At 44.9% G+C, this 20,097-nt stretch overlaps 1 protein-coding gene across 1 annotated transcript in view; it reads left to right on the plus strand.

The window, feature by feature from the left end:
* Positions 1-419: 419 nt before the first annotated feature.
* The window catches only part of LOC147632419 (binding partner of ACD11 1-like), a 33,016-nt gene continuing 13,338 nt past the window's right edge, over positions 420-20,097 (plus strand). Inside the window, exon 1 of the mRNA XM_086807236.1 lies at positions 420-633. Within this exon, the coding sequence (XP_086663362.1) occupies positions 628-633 (6 nt within the window). The 5' untranslated portion in view covers positions 420-627. The remainder of the gene's footprint in view (positions 634-20,097) is intronic.

The raw sequence follows: 20,097 nt of genomic DNA on the forward strand, positions 1-20,097 counted from the left end.
AAAATCACGCTCCCCCTGCGGGATAGAGCTAGGTCATACCTATGAATCGTATCCTTGAATCTCTACAGGATCAAGTTGTCATGAATAGGAAATTTTTTCAAGATAAGACTTAGTGGACTATCTTAAGTGTTTCCCCCATTTTAGAAGGGAGGAACCTTACACAATGAGGATTCGGCCTAGTAGTAAAAAAGCCTTACTAGTGCCAATGAAGATACAGCCTAGCGGTAAAAAGCCTTACTAGTGCCAATGAAGATACAGCCTAGCAGTAGGGTGTTGAAGTCCCATGCAAGAGGTGCTCGAAACCTACCAGTTGTTGACGGTGGCATGGAAGCACACAGGCACACGAGCACAAAAGAAACAAAAAAAGTTGTTGATGGTGGCATAGAAGCACACCGGCACACGAGCACAAAAGAAACCAAAAAAAAGAAGAAGCCTTAGCCTAGCCATAAAGTCTTCCAAGCGTGAGTTTGAATCGACCACCACCTCATACTCGCCCGGGGTGTTGCAGCAGAAAAAAGAGACATAACGAGGTAAAGTTGGATTCAAAGCCAAAGCACAAGGACAAAAGATCATTATTCACCATTATCATCAGTATCCAAAGGCTCCCTGCTTCGACACCATCAAGACATGCCGGTGAGTGCCATCGTTACCTTCCTCTCATGGCTGCCAATGGCTTAGGTCTATTCGTCTTCTGGATCCGAAGCTCTTTCTGTGTGTTCGTGTAGGGTTCGCCTTTCTCCTTTTTCTAAATCGCTTAGGTCGCCAAATGATTCAGAATATGTGAGGTCTATCTGCAGTTTGATACTCACCCTTCCGATCTTTCTGCCATAGCTTTAATCAACTGCGGAGTTATGTTGGTTCTTGGTTCTTGCAGACCATGGAACATTTTAGGTTATACGCTTTTGAAGTTAGGTTTGCAGATAGCATTAAATCTCAGGGATTTAGACATCTTCCAGGCTTGAAAATTAGGGTTATATAAATCTTTCATTCTTGGTGTTTCCTTGAGAATTATGGTCACGGAAGTTGCATGCGAAATGCTGCGATTTTAGTGGAGGCGTCTTCAACATAACAGAGCTTGCCATGCATCAGTAGCTGCTGGATGTAGTAGCTTTCAAGCCAAGGGGTGTGGGCAGGCGGATCTTGTGAAACCACTCTTAGTCTGTTTGCAAAATTGCCTGCCTAAAGCACAATCTCTTGTTGTGGTCCAATCTTTATGTTCTTTATGACTTTCCAACCATGTCTAGATGGTGGAAAGCACCGAAAGTAAGCTTTTTAAACCATGAAGGAAGTATCACAAGTGATCAGTGTAGGTTTGGAGTTGATTTTTCAACCTTCTGTTTCTAGCAGACTGCCGTCAACATTTCAATATGTAGCTACATTAGCTACACTGTTGCATCTTAAGCAAACGCACTGAGCCCTATTAGAGCACTATGCGTGGATGTGATATAACACATGCTTTAAACATCGCCTTTCCTCCTTTCAATGGAAGCAACATCATCGACAATAATGCTTTCAAATACTATCATGTAGGTCCCTTTGTTACTTCTGATGGTAAACTTAAGTTCTTACGTGCGCTAAGACATTTTATAGGTAATGAAGAGAATAAGACTTCATAACAACTTAATTGATCTAACTAAAATTATCAAATTTTATGTTGGGACAGATGGATCTTGAGAAGAAAAAATGTCCATAAAGCAAAGGGCATTTGATATGCATAAGTTCTAACAATGCATCTACAAAATAAAAGATTCACAAACGACAAAAGAGGCTCACACTTGGGGCCAATTGGGGGGACTCGCTTTGTTGAGGCAATCTTCTTGATTTGTCAAGAGATTACAATTCATTCCTTCTCACAAGCACCACCCCTTCAACTTGTATTGTTCATTTGCACAAAGTCGTGTATAACTATTGATTTTTGTAAAGAGTGTTTGAAAGAGGGTTGAAGCTTGGGCAACCAAGGGGCGTGATTTAGGGTTTTAAGGTTAGGGTTGAAGCTTGGGAAGCATAGTGTAAAGCCCACAGGCTAACAAACCCAGCGATTAAGCATAAACATAAAGGAAACAAGCATAGACACAAGCATCTAGCTCACTGCCCAAACAGAGAGTTGTTTAGGCTCATCCTCGAGCACAGGGGATAGTAGAATCCGAGACATGGCTCCACGTGCAAAGTCCTTGCCCATTGGATGTAAGCACGGAGCGGACGTAACATACTTCCCCCCTGAAGAACCATCGATGTTCTTGGCAATGAATTCGAGGAAGTGACTCTTCAGACTATGCACTGACCTCCATGTGGCCTTGACTTTTGACCGTCCTTTCCATTTGATCAAGGACTCATAATAGATGGTATGCACCGTCTAGTACGTTGATCTAGAACCAACTCGGGTTCCATAAGAATATAACTAGTCATGTCCTCGAGGTTAGGTATCTTCTCCATTGGCACAACCACGTCACCTTCACCTAGACATTTCTTCAAATGATTGATGTGAAACACAGGGAGAATTTGGATTCTAGAAGGTAGTGCTAATGGGTAAGGCACATCACTAATCTTCTTTGTGATTCGGTAAGGATTACAACATCAAGAAGATAACTTGTAATGCTTGCTAGTCCTCATTGTCTTAGAGTCCTTTGGGACATTAAGATACATCCACATATCCTCTAGTAAAACTCTTGGGGTACGTCGTTGGTTAGCGTAATATTGACGAAGTGTGGAGATTCAAGTAGGAATCTCGCAATTCACTGCAATGTCTTGGATACAAGTAAACTAGGAAGAATAAATCTTCCATCTTGTGTGGCATTGACCAGGCCTTTGTTGCCAATGACAAAGGCAAGGGTAGCTACTATTAGTCTAAGGCACAACCATCAAGCAAAGAAAAGAGTGATGCAGATCAGCCCAAGAAAAAGGGCAAGTGTCATTATTGCAAAAAGCCAGGGCACTACATTAGTGAGTACAAGAAGAGATAGGCCAAGGAGAAGAAAGAATCTGGTTTGGCATTGGCCTCTTCTAATGCTCCTGCAGGCAAAGTTGATGATTCACCTAGACATTCTTTCAAACGATTGGTGTGAAATACAGGGAGAATTTGGATTTCAGAAGGTAGTGCTAGCGGGTAAGCCACATCACTAATCTTCTTTGTGATTTGGTAAGGATCACAACATCAAGAAGATAACTTGTAATGCTCGCCAGTCCTCATCGTCTTAGAGTCCTTTGGGACTTTAAGATACATCCACATGTCCTCTAGTAAAACTCTTGGGGTCCGTCGTTGGTTAGCGTAATATTGACGCCGGACGAATTGTGGAGATTCAAGTAGGACTCTCGCAATTCACTGCATTGTCTTGGATACAAGTAAACTAGGAAGAATAAATCTTCCATCTGGCTTGGCATTGACGAGGCCTTTGTTGCCAATGACAAAGGCAAGGGCAAGGCAAAGGGTGGCTACTATTAGTCTAAGGCTGATTTTGGACAGCCATCAAGCAAAGCAAAGAGTGATGCGGATCAGCCCAAGAAGAAGGGCAAGTGTCATTATTGCAAAAATCTGGGGCACTACAACAGTGAGTACAAGAGACAAGCCGAGGAGAAGAAGAAAGAATGTGGTTTGGCATTGGACTCTTCTAATGCTCCTGCAGGCAAAGTTGATGATTCATCCAACTTTGTGCAGGATGATTAGGCTTTTTGGTTCGCAGTTATGATGCATCACAGGAGCACATGTTAATGAGAAACAGGTTGTATGGCATTTTGACATCCAAGTCTAGATCCAAGTCCAAAAGCTTGTAAGCAAGGTATATCGAAGATAAGTGTTGATGAAGAAGCTTATGGGGGTCAGCTGAGAGTTTGTTGCCTTAAACTGGAAAAGAAGTAGTCCACAAGAAACACACAAAGCCGTTTGAACCACAGCCGGTCCACGTGGCTGTACGGTAGAGATAATTGATGGCGGTAGCTCAGCAGTAGTGACCAGGCGGCGTATGATGGCAGTAATGACTAGGTGGCGTATGGCAGGAATGACAAGGTGGCGGCGGCTGGCAGTAATGAGCGGGTGGCAGCTGGCGCAGCTAGGAGGCGTAGGAGCGTTGGTGTTGCTCAGATGTAGGTGGCTGGTTGGCATAAGAGAAAACATAAGTTGTAGGCAAAAGCACAAAGTGTAGAAGGTTGTAGATAGTTGATTATTGCTGATAATGAGCACGAGGGAAGCCCGTAGGTGCTTACAAGCATAAGAGACTGTTGCAACAGCCAATGACCTCTAGCAAATATGCAAGAATGAGATAAGATATGAGAAGAAGGGTGTGCACCCTTATATATCCCTCATATGAGCAAGTCGGCCAGTTGTAGCAGGCCGACAACAGTCATGAGGCATATATATGCCATAAATAGCCTAAAAAAGACTCATAAAAATGGTAGAAAAATCCTAAAGAATGTTAGCTAGTTATGCAATGCAGGGCCTCATAGAAATGACCAATACAAGCATGCTAAGGTACATATAGTCTATTTGGAGATGATATATTTTCCAACACCTCCTCTTTAGCGTTTAGCGTCAGAGGGGCGGTCCAATACTAGCACGCTGAAGTAACACCTCCAAAGTAGCTCTCGGAAGTGGTTTGGTAAAGAGATCAGCCACATTGTGCTTGGTAGAACAGTAGGCTAGCCGAAGAAGTTCGAGTTCGATCCAGTCACGTACAAAATGATAATGCACTTCAATATGCTTGGATCGTCCTCGTGCCATGGGATTCTGAGCTAGATCAATAGCACTCTGAGAATCCGAGAAGATGGTAAATGGGGAAGTGTTGGCATAGTAGAAATGTTCCAGAATTTGATGAATCCAAAGTTCCTTAGTGGAGGAGAGAAGGTAAGATTTGTACTCAGCCTCCATGGAAGAAGTAGCAACAATCCTCTGCTTTTGAGACTTCCAAGAAACCAATCTTGTATCAAGCATGAAGCAATATCTAGATGTAGATCTCCGAGTATCAATGCAGCTGCCCAATCAGAATTAGGGAAACCAACCAAATTAGCACCATTGGAATAGGTGATGCCATAATCTGAAGTACCTCGAGGCTCGAAGATAACGAAGAACTCTCAAGGCTGCTTGGCAATGAAACCTTGGAGCGGCTGATGAGAACTGGTTGAGAACACTCATAGCATAGGAGAAATCTGGACGGGTGTTGGCAAGGTAAAGCAATGAGCCAACAATCTGTCGGTACTCTGTGGAATCCACCAAGTGTGTATCATCCTCTTGATAGAATGTGCAGCGGAAGAAGGGAAAGTGGAAACATAGGAGAGAGAGTGAGAGAGAGAGATGGAGAGGAAACACAGGTGAGAACTTGCTCTTAATATCATCATCCAAAGGAATACATGTGCCTAGCAAGAGGGAAGAAAACCTCGTATGTGAGGGACTGCAGCAACAATGCTAAGCAAGTAGTAAAGAATTGAGGGAGGCATGCCAGCTATATAATATGCCCAAAAGTAGGCAGCCGACTAGCATCCACATGACTGGGATAAATGTCCAAGACTAGGATAAATATCCAAGACACCATAAAAATGGAGATAAAATAGGGGAAAAATATGTGAGGGGTGACTAGCCCCTCTAGCTAACATGGTCAGCCCTAGAGGCTAAACAGGACACCAAATAGAAAGCCAGCAACAAGGGAATGATGTCTAACACCCCCTCTCAACTCCAAGAAGCCAGAGACGCCGTCCTCGATCATAGATGAAAGACTGCAGAAACAAGTACCAAGAAAGCTCCACAAGCAATCTCCTTAGCAACTCAGTTACAAAAGCAATAGAACAAGCTGCCAAGTACACCGCTCCTCTGGAAGAAAACAACCATATAGGCTGCGACGTGCTGCTCCAAATAATGGTTCCAAACCCAAGTGTAAGAACACTCTCCGAAGTCGAATGTCGTGTGTTATGACCCTGTGTTTTTGTAAAGCTTTTATAGCTTTATTAACATGATTAAGACTTAATTAATGAACATAAGACAAATACTGCAGGAAAGACTGAGTTGTTTGCATTGAGAAAGGGGCCTTTCTTAAATAGAGGCCGAAAGAGTACAAGTGGAGACACATCCTTGGGAAGGGGTGTGGCTCTTGAATCAACGGTTATGTCCTTTGGACTTAGGGGTGTGTCTTTTAATGAATAGACATGTCCTTTGATAGTGACCCATGTGTAAGGGTGTGACCCTTCACAGGTGTCCTTTCAGTTAATAAGAGATTAAGGAGTAATTAAGGAGAGATTAAGAGAGTTAGTCACAATCGTGACATTCCCTCTTCCACTTAAAATGAGACTCTGGCTAAGAAGAGATGGTTGTCTTTGAAAGAATTCCCGAAGAAGTTCTGGATATTCTTGTAAGTCTTCATCACTTTGCCAAGTAGAGTCGGAATCATCAAGATCTCTCCATTTAACCAAAAATTTTGTAGTGAGTTTATGTCATGTTTCTTTCTGTCTGACATCAAGAATTGTTTCTGGAATTAAGAGTATGTGTTCATCTTCGATTTCTGGAACATAATCCAAAATATCTAAAACTGGAAAATCACCGTCCACAAACTTCTTGAGTCAAGAAATATGGAAAGTTGGATGAATTCTACCCCAAGAAGGTGGTAACTCCAACTTATAACTGAGAGATGAGTTCTTCTTAATACTACGAAAGGGTCCATAATATCTTGGGCGAAGCTTTGGGAAGACTGATTTCACTGTCTTGAATCGATGAGGGGTAATATATAATAATACCAAGTCTCCTTCTTGAAATTCAATGTGACGACGACGCTTATTAGCTGTGCGTTGATATTGCTCTGGGACGCTGACCATCTTATCCTTAATTTGTAATAGAATATCTTGCATTTCCTGAATGAGTTGGTTTGCTAAAGCCACTTTATGTTGAAGAACAAAGTTGGCAGGAATTAGGGGAGTATGACCATAAGCTGCTTGAAAAGGTGTCATTCCAATAGCTGAATGATAAGAATTATTATAAGCAAATTCCACCAAAGGTAAATATTCTTTCCATGAAGCTAATAGAGACTGAACATAATGACGCAACATTTCTTCCAGAATCTGATTAACTCGTTTCGTTAGTCCATTTGTCTCTGGATGATAAGCAGAGCGAAAGAGTAAATTTGTACCAAGAGACTTGAATATCGAAGTCCAAAAATGTCTTGTAAACTTTGGATCTCGATCAGAAACTATAGATTTTGGCAATCCATGAAGTTTGAAGATATACTGTATGAACAGTACTGCAATATCTGAAGCCTGGACTGCTTTCTTGCACGGAATGAAATGTGCCATTTTAGAAAATCTGTCAACCACCACAAGAATCTGTGTATTGCCTTTAGAAGAATGTGGCAATGAAGTCATAAAATCCAAACTAATACTTTCCCAGCGTTCATTGGGAACTGGAAGTGGTTGAAGAAGACCAGCTGGAACTTGTCTGCTAGCTTTCATACGTTGGCACGAGAGACAGGCTGTAACAAACTTAATAACATCTTGCTTCATTTGAGGCCAATAGTATGTAGCTGTCAAAAAACGATATGTCTTGTTGATGCCTGGGTGTGCAGCATAAGTGACCTCGTGATGTTCTTTCACCAATACTTTTCGAACATGAGTATCATGAGGTACACAAATACGGTCCTGATAATATAATAAACCATCCACTATCGTATATGCTTCATAAATCTTCAAGTCGGAAAGAGTTGCATTCTGAGAATTGAGAATTTGAAATGCATTTCCAAAATTACGATCTTTTGAATAGCGGTCCTTGAAACTTTGAGGTATATCCATTTCAACTGTAGAAATAGCCAAGATTGAAGGTGGCGGCATACGACTGAGGGCATCCGCAACCACATTGGTAAGACTAGGAACATACTCAATTGTCATGAAAATTGGCTAAGAATTCGACCCAACGCGCTTGCCTAGCATTCATAACTGGCTGCGTGAAGATATATTTCAAAGAATGATGATCTATTTTCACCACTGAATCCGCACCAAGGAGATAATGTTTCCATGCACGATAGGCATGAACAATAGCCAAAAATTCCTTGTCATATACCGGGTATCTTCCTTGAATTGAGAGTGCTTATGACTATCAAACGCAATAGCACGTCCTTGTTGCATTAAGACGGCACCAGCGGCAATATCAGAAGCATCGTGTAAACATCAAACTTGTAAACATCAAAGAGGAGAGTAGGGTCAGGAATAGCCATGACAGGAGTTGTTGTCAAAGCTGTCTTTAAATTTCCAAAAGCTTGTGTTGTGGCTTCAGTCCATTTGAATGCAGGAGCGGACTTTAGAAGTTGTGTGAGAGGAGCAGTTATTTCGAAAAATCGATGAACCTTTGTGTGATAGAAAATGGCAAGTCCCAAAAAAGAACGAACATCATGGATGTTTGTGGGAGTTGGCCAATTGACAATAACCTGTATTTTCTTTGGGTCCACGGAAATACCGTCTGCTGAAACAACATGTCCAAGGTACTCCAAGGATGTCTTGAAGAATTCACTTTTGCCTAGATTAATATAAAGAGCATTGTCACGAAGCACTTGGAAAACGACCTGAGGATGTGCCTTGTATTCTTCCATATTATGACTGAACACCAGGATGTCGTCAAGATAGATAATGATGAACTTGTCCAAAAAAGGACGAAAAAGATCATTCATCAGACTCATAAATGTTGCAGGGGCATTGGTTAATCCGAATGGCATGACCAGGTACTCGTAATGACCATATTTTGTGCGAAAAGCTGTCTTATATTCATCACCTTCGCGAATGCAAATTTGATGATATCCAGACTTAAGATCAATTTTGGAGAAGACCTTTGGATGGAGCAATTGATCAAACAATTCATCAATGCGCGGAAGAGGGTACTTATTCTTGATAGTCAATTTATTAAGGGCACGATAGTCGATGCAAAGGTGCATAGACTTATCCTTCTTTTTCACCAAAAGTCCAAAAGGGCTTTTGCTTGGTCGAATATGTCCTTTCTCCAAAAGTTTAGTAAGTTGTTGCTGTATCTCCTGAGATTCCGTAAAAGAAACTCGATATGGAGCACGAGTAGGTGGAACACTGCCAGGAAGATATCAATAGAATGGTCGACTGGTCGCCGAGGTGGGAGAACCGCAAGAAGCTCCTGAGGAAAAAGATCCAAGTATGAAGCAAAGAAAGGTTGCCTGAGATACATCACCTTTGTATCTATGTCCTCGGGAGGATCATTGGCTGAATAGACCATTAAAAGTGCTGAGGAACAACCACTCTTGTGGACCCACCGTTTCACTTTTCCGAAAACTGATCAGGGGATCGTATTGATACAACCATTCTTGCTAAGGATCATATCATAATGTGCCAAATTCATGACTTGGAAATCCAATTTGTCACGATAGTGTTGAATTTGAAAGGAGAGGTGTTTGGCAACGGTGTTACACGAGGATGTGGAACCATTGGCAAGCTCTACTTCATAAACAACAGTACTTGGAGAAGTCCGAATCTTCAATCTCTGAGTCAAGGTGGTTCCCACAAAGTTATGAGAACACCCACTGTCAATGAGCACCTGAATAGGGTGACTGGAAATAGAGCCTTGAAGAACCGAAACCCGAGTAGACCGTTGGGGCAACGGTGAAGAGGCAGCTTGTGCTGTAGCAGTAGCAGTAGCGGTAATCATTGAAGCATGTGCAATAGCATGGTGATTAACTGCACGCTTTCCTTTGTCAGCAACTAGGGGTTTCTCCTCAGAAGTGGAGGGTTCAGCATTAGAATTTTGTCAATGGGTTGGTCTTTTGGGGCACTCAAACCAACGATGAGGTCCATTACAAATTGTGCACAATCCCGTCTTTTGTTGATCTCGTCTAGAAGGAACAGTAGAAGGACGAGGATTGCGAGATTGGTCACGTCTTTGGTCCCGTCCACGATCCGAACTGCGTGGTTGGAAGGATTGAGAATGTCGGAACCGAAAAGAGGACGATCCTTCTGATCGGCGAGGGTGTTGAGAATTATTCCATTGGGGATTAGGCCGGGAGGTAGAAGTGCCAGATGACTCTTTGCGACTATCTCGGCTCATACGAGATCCATTGGCTTTCTGAAAGTCATTAGCTCGACCGGAAGAGGTTGAATTTCGAGAATTAATGTCTGCAACGCGCTCGGCGTATCGTATGGCATCGGCAAGATTGACAGGGTTATATTTCTGAACATCGGCACCTAGTGTGGGGTTAAGCCCTTCAACGAAGGCATGAAGTTCGTCCGTTGGGGACAAAGAGTCAATCTCCAGTATCAAGTTGGTGAACTGGGAGATATAAGAGGCCAAGGAACCAGTTTGGTCCAAATGGCGTAAGCGAGTACGGGCTTGGAAATCCGCATTGGCAGGTATGAACTGCTTATGGAGGACCCGCTCGAATTTTTCCCACATTGTAACCGATTTTCCGGCGTGCTGTTGTCGTTGCCACCACAATAAAGCAGTGTCTTTGAGGAGGAATACCGCAAAAATCACCTTTTTGGAATCAGAAAGGGTCATGGTTTCAAAGTATAACCGCAGTTTGTAGAGCCATTGGTCTAAGATGCGCTTATTGCGTTGACCACCATAAGAGTCAAGGGGTTTAATTTCCAATTTCTTTGTTTTACTGGCTTGTAAAAGACGATAAAGTGTTTTAAGGTTGTCGCCTTCTACCTCGGAAGGAATGACGTCTGCGTCTGCTGGTACTGTTGCTGAAACATCTGCTGCTGGTACGGAACTTGTGTAGGAGTGGCGATCCGTGTGGAGCTGCTGGATCTGAGAAGCCAAGGATGCCATAGACTCCTGGAGTTGCTGCTGGAACTGCTGTTGAAGTTGCTGCAAAGCTGGCTGCCATTCCGGAGGGGCTGGTATGTCAACAGGTTCTGCCATGAGAGAAGATGTTGATGTAGAGGCTTCAGGGTGATGAGGCTCTGGGGGTTTTTGCTGTTGATGACACCGCTGGGCTCTAGTAAGAACCATTGGTTGGAGGGTGCGGCATCTGGAAATCTCGAGAGGAGAGGCTACGTACTGGTGAAGCGGCTATAGACCATCTAGTATAGTAAGGGCGATCCTCTGGGACTGGGCTCGCACGAGAGTCTGCTATTGGAGAAGAAGGTACAGGGGTAGGGGCAGCTACTGGTGTCAAGGGTGTATACTCCGGTGTAGAGGGGCGCACCGTGAATGAAGATGGATTAACGTCCTCAGAATAGGTGCAATATTCATGAAAAATGATGCTACACTCGGGGAGGATAGCGCCCAGATAAGGATGACGCTTGAGTATAAAACAATAATGATCCAGATCGTGTGCAGAAGTACGAACACGGATCACCCACACGTCGAATTCTCGGAGGTGAGAAGTCGGTGTGGCTATTTGAATGCGGTAATGAATGGGCTGGGAAAAGGAGGGCACACTCACTGGAACAGGGGATGAGACTGGTGGAGAAACACGGGTAGGAGAGGGCACTATGGACTGAGAGGGTGTATCCTGTAAATAACTGAAATCATAGGTTTCCTCTGCCATAAGCCATCGGAGAAGAGGGTAATGTGTGTCCACGTGATCTGAGAGGTGCTTTTGAATCCGTAAAAAGGGATATTGGCCCCGGAGGAGTGGAGAGCCCGCAAAAGAATGAAATGGCAGGTTTCTGATATGTTAATACTCCACATTATGTGAATGGAAAAATCACACCTGAAGGAGGTTGCCATAATAAATAGTGTTGCTGGAGAAGAAGCACCAAGGATAGAAAAAAAAAGCAATCGTGCGCTTCTCAACGGCAGCCGACTGGAGGAATTTCCACGAAGGGGTGCAACTACTCATGGGAGGGGTACTTGTCCATGAAAGGGTGCCGGCTGAAGAGGTAAACCTCCTGGATTGAAGGGTTGCTTCTTGTCTTGCCTTTATTCAAAAGTTTCCTGCATATGGTTGGCCCAAAATTAATCAGCAAAAATTGGGAGTTGGGGGCTGAATTTGATGGGGCATTCTCTCTTGCTCTTTCATTCAACACTTGCTACACCCAATTTTAAGGTTTGGGCGGGCTAATTTTAGGGTTAGGGTTAGGATTGATTTTAGGGTTAGGGTTAGGGTTTGGGCATAACACAGGGCAGAAAAAAGTTTGCTCTGATACCACCGTAAAGCTTTTATAGCTTTATTAACATGATTAAGACTTAATTAATGAACATAAGACAAATACTACAGGAAAGACTGAGTTGTTTGCATTGAGACAGGGGCCTTTCTTAAATAGAGGCTGAAAGGGTACAAGTGAAAAAACACATCCGTGGGAAGGGGTGTGGCTCTTGAATCAACGGTTATGTCCTTTGGACTTAGGGGTGTGTCTTTTAATGAATAGACATGTCCTTTGATAGTGATCCATGTGTAAGGGTGTGACCCTTCACAGGTGCCCTGTCAGTTAATAAGGGATTAAGGAGTAATTAAGGAGAGATTAAGAGAGTTAGTCACAATCGTGACAGTTTTCCTCTGGACAGGAAGCAGGTGGGCACGGGCACGGGATGGACAGTGTCAACGGCATCAACTTGGAATCGAGAAGAAACTCATGTGTGGCCAGCCCAAGGACAAAAGGATTTAAAGTTTATAAGGTTTTAAAACCTTGGATGATTTAAAATAATAAAGGATGTGTTTTTTTTAAAAACTATTGCTTTTAGTTTTTGGGGGAAGGCGGGTTGAGGCGCCTCCATTTAAATAAGGGTGACGGAATTCGAAGAGGCGTGTGGTTGCTTCTCCTTGGACAGCTGGTCGCTAGAGAAGCACAATCGATTGGTGTTGGCGCCGGCGAGAAGAGAGAAGTAGCATGGTAAAAAGCAAGGCGTTGGCCGGGGGTGCACGACAGAAGCTAGTCGCAAGGGTTGAGAGAAGGCATCGCGGGTGCACGGCAGCAGCCAGTCGCCAAAAAGCAAGTCAAAGTAGGCGTATCTCAGTTTTGGGAGGGGATGGGCGCACAGTAGCGAACTAGTCGGGTCCTGGCGGATGTGGAGCAGGCCGCATACTGGTGGCGGTTGCGTGTGTGGAAGCAGCCAGGCAGGCGGTTTTCTGCAGTGTGAAACAGGTCGGCATTGGCATTATCACCTTCGCCCCCCCCCCCCCTCTTTCCCCCCCCCCCTTTTACATGCGCCTTCATCTACCTTGTGCTAGAGTTGCATCGGGCCTCGTGAGCTTGAGAGGCTGCTCGGCGTTCTCTGGATCTATGCTCTCGGGACTGTGACTGAGAAGGCGAGATGTGGCTAAGAGGCAGACTACAGAGTCCTTTCATGGTCAGACGCACAGAGGGCTGCAGCGTGAGCCTTTATGGAGACAAAAATCTGTTCGTCTGGAGTGCTACAGTGTTTGGTTCAGAAAACACTTCATGGGAAGGCCACGATGGAAGCTGTCTTGAAAGCCGGTTTCATCTCCTTACGAAGAGAGCAAGGGTGCTATGAAAAGTGTCTTGGCTAGCAAGTGGTAGGACTTGGATCATGGGACACAACCAAGGTAGACTTGCAAGAGAGCGAGGGCGCCATGAGAGGTGCCGGCTAGCGAGTCTTGAGCCTTGAGTGTGTATGAGCTCCTCGAACACTTAGCTTGAAGGCTTTTTGAAGACAAAGATCAAGGATTAAGGCTTTGCGAATGGCTCTTGATAAAGAAGACATGGGGTAAGGCTTGCTGAGCACTCATGTGGAAGACCTGGGTGAAACTATAAGGGATCCTATTGGTGGAGGATTCTACAAGTTGTACTTTGTACTCAAATTTGATCAAGTAAAGAAATACCGCAAAGATGGGATCCATTTGCTCAAACTCCATACCATGAGTTGCCCAATGCTGTACATAAGCACACGCCACTGAGGTCGGCAGCGCAAGATGAAAGGACTCCACATCCCAAGGATGTCGTCAGACTGGTACTAGCCCAACCTGATTCTGATCCAAATCCAAGAAACTATGGAAGTACCATTGTGCCCCAGGCACGATTAGCAACCACAGATCCAAAGTATCCCACTGGGTCCAAAAAACCATCCTTCAAAACAACAAACCTGCAGAATTGGCAGGGGGAGGGGCATCCTCAGAAGCATCACAAAGAGAGGCAGAGGTAGACTCCTCACAATGAGGAAGGGAAGTAGGAATATAAATCGCAGTGGTAACAAAGTCCTCAAGAGCATCATTGAGAGCGGAAGACTGTTCCATAAGTAGAATCACATTCCAAGAATCAGCAACAAATAAATGATCCATGTGAAAGGATCACACCTCAAGGGCAAAACACCCTCCTTGTTTTGCAAACACTGCAAAGAACACATGCTCGGACAAAGTAAACTCTGCTTAGGATCTTTGAAAAGATCACTCCTCTCCTCCAAAATCCGTTAACTCTTGTCACAGAAGAAAGTCTCCATAGAAACAAAACAGCTCCCGAAACTGATCCTCAAGTGAAGTAGTTGGAGATAGGTCCCCTCAGAGTGTAGAAAACTCCTTTGGGAAGCAAAACGCAGCCAAAACATTGCTGTCCAGCAAAAAACAGCACTCCACCACCAACAGAAGGCAAGGAACATGAAGAAACCGGGTAACTGTGTAGGCCAGGAACAAGACACAGGTATAGATGCTCCAAAATCAGCAAAACGCTGACTGAAATCAGAAATTCAGTAACCTCCTCAAGTACCAAACTGCCTCCAAAGCCACAATCCAAACAAGAAACTGTTAGAAGTCATCTCCTGTCTTTACCAGACACCAGGGCCTTTGTTGTGGGTGTGCCCGCTCTTTTTAGGTGTTTTCTCATTTTTCCTCACTCCTCGTATTTTTCCCTTTTTTTATGTGGCTTGGGGGGCAGTCTTGTGGTGGTAGTTTGACCTCTGATGCTGGCCGACTGCATCTGTTTATGCTGGAGGTGGTTGACTGTCTTGGACAGGTCGTGGACCTTTTTCAGATGCTGGCCGACTTGGGATATCTGGCCGACTGGTGATTTCTGCTGGTCGTGGGATATATGGTCCAATCGGCTGCCTTTTTTACAAGCTTTCAGCACTCTCTCTCCCAAGTCCTTAGGTTTGTGATGAGTGGTAGTCTGGTAATGGCCACTTAAGTGTGGATATGCTGCAGGTGCAGGCTTTCCGGGACCAGATGGAGGATAGCTTGCCAGTTGATGGCAGCAGTTGGTAGGAACTTTCCAGTACTGATGTCTGTGGTTCTTGTGTTCGTCAGTCAGAGGAAACTGAACATGTAACTTATGCTCTGATGTCTCATAGCATTCGGGACAAAGAAATTCCTGTAGATGAGGATGTTCTTTCCACGAGGACCTCTCAGAAAGCCAGGCAGGTGGCAGTTGATTACTTGCAGAAGGAGGTGGATTCTCCAGGCTTTGTGGTTCCGGATTCAGAGGGGGTGGTTGACAGGTTTCAGAAGGCCTTGCGTGGTCTTCAGCAGGTTTCTAGGACTTGGCTTTCCACCGTAACAGGTGTTGATCCTTGTGAGCAGTGTGATGCCTCTTTGACGCGGAAGCAGAATGGTTCATTGATTTGGTTGATGGATACCAGATTGGACGGGAGCTTCCTTATGAGGCAGTTGAGCTCATGGTTGCAGATGACTCTTTGGGAGGCAGGATTGCGTATCTTGTGGTTTCTGCAGCATGCGAAGGATCATGGACTCTTTTACACAGGAGGGGGGTTGATGGATGGAGTCCGACTCCACGGTTGGAGTGACTCAGATTGGGGAGGAGATCCGGACACGAGGAGATCTGCTTCAGGCCCAGTAGCAGTTTTACGGAGCAGTAAGAGGCAGTCATTTTTTGCCTTGTCATCGACAGAGGCAGAGTACCGGGCTGCTTGTGATGCTGCTTGAGAGGTGGTAAGGTTGCAGAGGTTGCATGTCAGGATTGGGCTTCCACTGGAGGAACCCACGGTCATCCGGAGGCACTTTGTTCGTGAACAGTTCGTTGCTGATGACATCTTGCTAGACTTCTGTTCAATGGAGGACAGTACGGTGGACCTCTTCACGAAGTCGCTATCTCAGGATTTGCTCAGGCGGCACCCCAGCTCCTTGTGGTTGGTTTCACAGCTAGGAGCTGAGAGGGGGTGTTAGAAGTCATCTCTTGTCTTTACTAGACACCAGGGCCTCTGTTGTGGGTGTGCCCGTCCTTTGTAGGTGTTTTCTCATTTTTCCTCACTACTCGTATTTTCCCCGTATTTTTTCCATTTTTTCTGTGGCTTGTGGGGCAGTCCTGTGGTGGCAGGTGGATCTCTGATGCTGGCCGACTGCATTTGTTTATGCTGGAGGTGGCCGACTGTCTTGGACAGGTCGTGGACCTTTTTCAGATGCTGGCTGACTGGTGATTTCTGTTGGTCGTGGGATATATGGTCCAGTCGGCTGCCTTTGGAGCTGGCCGACTGCCACTTGTGGGCCATATAAAATGGCCCCACAGCCCTTGCCACGTATTGTATTGTATTCGGGATCTTCTTGTGTATACATAGTAGAGTTATACGCCTCTCTCTCCATTGCTGTCTATTTTCTGCACTTGCTCCTGTGTTTCCAGATTTAGTCATCATCTCCGCTGCGTATTCTGACAGAAACCCCGTCTGCAAGTGATCTGTGTCCACTAGAGAAGAAAACGCAGCCAAACAAGGGCTACAAACCTGAAAATTCAGGCCAACCAGTGTCCACACCTCCTATGAGGAAAAACGCTGAAGAGAAGGTACCTTTGGGTCCAATAGATGAAGCCGACGTGAAGGTAGAGCTACCAACAAGATCAGTTCAGAAAAACCTGTAGAACTAGCAGGGGGAGGGGCATCCTCAGAAGCATCACAAAGAGAGGCGGAGGTAGACTCCTCACAATGAGGAAGGGAAGCAGGAAGAATATAAACTGCAGTGGTAACAAAGTCCTCAAAAGCATCACTGATAGCAGGAAGATTGTTCCATAAGTAGAATCAAATCCCAAGAATCAGCAACAAATAAATGATCCATGTGAAAGGATCACACCTCAAGGGCAAAACACCCTCCATGTTCTGCAAACATTGCAAAGAACATATGCTCGGACAAAACTTTGCTCAAGATCTCTAAAAAGATCACTCCAAAATCTATAAACTCCTGTCACAGAAGAAAGTCTCCACAGAAACAAAACAGCTCCTGAAACTGATCCTCAAGTGAAGTAGCTGGAGATAGCCCCCCTCAGAGTGTAGAAAACTCATGTGGGAAGCAAAACGCAGCCAAAACACTCCTATCCAGCAAAAAATAGCACTTCACCGCCAACAGAAGGCAAGGAAAATGCAAGATCTGTCCACCTTGCTGAAAACACAAAAACGCAGGAGGGAGAGGAGGGAGCATCCAACACTGAAGATCACCGGCACTTTGATGCCATGATAGAATGTGTAGCGGAAGAAGAAACATAGGAGAGAGAGTGAGAGAGAGAGATGGAGAGGAAACATAGGTGAGAACCTGCTCTCAATATCATCATCCAAAGGAATACATGTCCCGAGCAAGAGGGGAGAAAACCTCGTATGTGAGGGACTGTAGCAAACAATGCTAAGCAAGCAGTAAAGAATGAGGGAGGCAAGCCAGCTATATATATGCCCAAAAGTGGGCAGCCAACTAGCATCCACACTACTGGGATAAATGTCCAAGACTAGGATAAATATCCAAGACACCATAAAAATGGGGATAAAATAGGGGAAAAATATGTGAGGGGTCACCAGCCCCTCTAGCTAACATGGTCAGCCCTAGAGGCTAAAATAGGACACCAAACAGAAAGCCAGCAACAAGGGAATGATGTCTAACACCTCCTTGGATAACCTGGCATTGGGATCCATGGGACAAGAGAGAGATGTACAGTCTGACAACCCATAAAGTGAGGGCAGCTTCTTCACATATTTTTGTTGAGAAATGAAGATACAATCATCTTTCTGCCAAACCTCCAGCCCAAGAAAATAATGAAGAAGGCCAAGATCAGTCATCTCAAATGTCTGTGAAAGCTTGGACTGAATTTGTGTGACCAACTCAGTATCTGAGCCCGGAAGGATGAGGTCATCAAGGTACAAAACAATGACACAAATATCCCTATCAGAAAGAAGCACATAGAGGTTGCTCTCTGCATATGACCTCTCAAAGCCAAGAGATAACAAGAAGGCATCAATCTTCTGATACCAGGCATGGGGTGCTTGTTTGAGACCATAAAGAGCCTTCTTTAGAAGATACACGTCCTTGAATCACAAAACCAGGAGGCTGCTCAACATTAACTTCCTCCTCTAAATCTCCATTCAGAAAAGTGGATTTTACATCCATTTGGAACACGGGCCATTTGAAGTGTGCAGCTAGAGCCAAGACAATCTTGATGGTGGTATACCTGGCTGTAGGAGCAAATGTCTCATCAAAGTCTTCACCTGCCTTCTGAGCATATTCTCGAGCAACAAGGCAAAGCTTTGTACTTGTCCAAAGTACCATCTGCATGAAACTTGACTTTGAAAATCCATTTCACACCAATCATACGACGATGTAAAGGCCGTGGCACCAAAGACCAAGTGTGCTTCCTCTCAATAGAGGACATCTTTGCTTCCATGGCTTGCCGCCACTGTGGTTGTGAAAGAGCCTCCTCTGGACTCTTAGGCTCATCGATCTCCTGGAGAGAACTCATGAGACCATAATTCACTGTTTGATGAGCTGTGGAAGCCCAAGATGACGGCGAGGTCCAGGGATGGTGGTGGAGATCAGGTTATGGAGCTGTGCATCAGTGAGACCAGAATCTCTAAGAGTTGCTGAACCCACCGAGGTATGCTAGCCTTCCTCTCAAAGCGTGAAGAAGGCAGGCTTTGTACTTGTTCAAAGTACCATCTGCATGAAACTTGACTTTGAAAATCCATTTCACACCAATCATACGACGATGTAAAGGCCGTGGCACCAAAGACCAAGTGTGATAGAGGACATCTTTGCTTCCATGGCTTGCCGCCACTACGGTTGTTGTCACGACCCTGAGTTTTTATCTGGACAGTATGCAGGTGTGCACGGGGACGTGGTGGACAGTGTGAATGGCATCAGATTGGAGTTAAAAAGGAAGCCCATGCGTGGACAACCCCAAGTGTGAAGGGGGCAAAGATACTTTAATTTAAAAAGGTTTTATAACCTTTGGTGGGCAAAAAATTAAAGTTTTAAAGGTTTTAAAACCTTGGGAGGCCACTAGGCAATTTATAGAGGCTACTCCACTTTTGGAGGTCCACGACTCTCTTCTCCCTCTCTCTAGCTTTTTGGAAAGCGTGCTAGTTCTCATGCGTGGAAGAGAGGAGAAGTCGACTGCATATGTTGGCTGCACACAGAAGAGCTCGTGCAGATCTTTACGGCTGTTGTGCAGGTACAGCCTACGGATACTGCTGGTGCAGTGTACGGCTGCTGCAGGTACAGTGCACGGATACTGCAGGTACAATGTACGGAAGCTGCAGATCAGGTGGCTGCAGATACAGATTCCGGCGGCGCAGGCAGGTGTACGACTGCAGGTACAGGTGTACGACTGCATGCACAGGTGTACGGACAGGTACAGCTGGTACAGGCGGCAGCTGTACGACAGCTAATACAGGAGGCAGCTGCACACTATTTGGTACGGGTGGCTGCTGGTGTTGTCCTGTTCGGATAGGTGGCTGCAGGCGTGTGCTTTTTGGAGGACGGCGTGTTTTTTGCAGAAAGGAAGGGCTGGTTTTTCATGAACATAGACATCATGTCGATGGCGTTCAACTGATGGAACTTTCAGCTTCTCTTTGCTTTGGGTTCGGAACTGTTTTGGAAAGGGTTTATGGACTGTTTCGTGGCAGTTCATGTGGCTATGAACATGAGCAATGCTCGGGACTGTTTTGAATCAGTTTGAGGACTGTTTATGGGCTGTTTTTGTTTGGCTGCAAATTCAGCTATGTACTTGGGTTTCTGGCTGCAAGTACAGGTCACTTGGTTATGTTTCTTGGCATGGGAGTGAAGCAAGCTCGCATGGCTGCGTGCTCATGGAGCAGATTGTTTTCTTCCTCCTAGAAAGGAACAGAGGGACCTACAGTTATGGGTATCTCTATGTTGCCAGATGTTTCATGAGGGAACAGGTAACTAGATGTATGCTGTTGTTGGCACTGTTGTTGAATGGTGCCATGAATGGTTCTGTATGGAAACAGGACAGAAGTTTCAAAGAGAAACAGGCCTAAGGGTTTCATGTGGAAACAGG

The sequence above is a fragment of the Cibotium barometz genome, chromosome 13, assembly GCF_041138505.1.
Source record: "Cibotium barometz isolate CiBa-2024 chromosome 13, ASM4113850v1, whole genome shotgun sequence".
In the NCBI taxonomy this organism is placed as follows: Eukaryota; Viridiplantae; Streptophyta; class Polypodiopsida; order Cyatheales; family Cibotiaceae; genus Cibotium; species Cibotium barometz.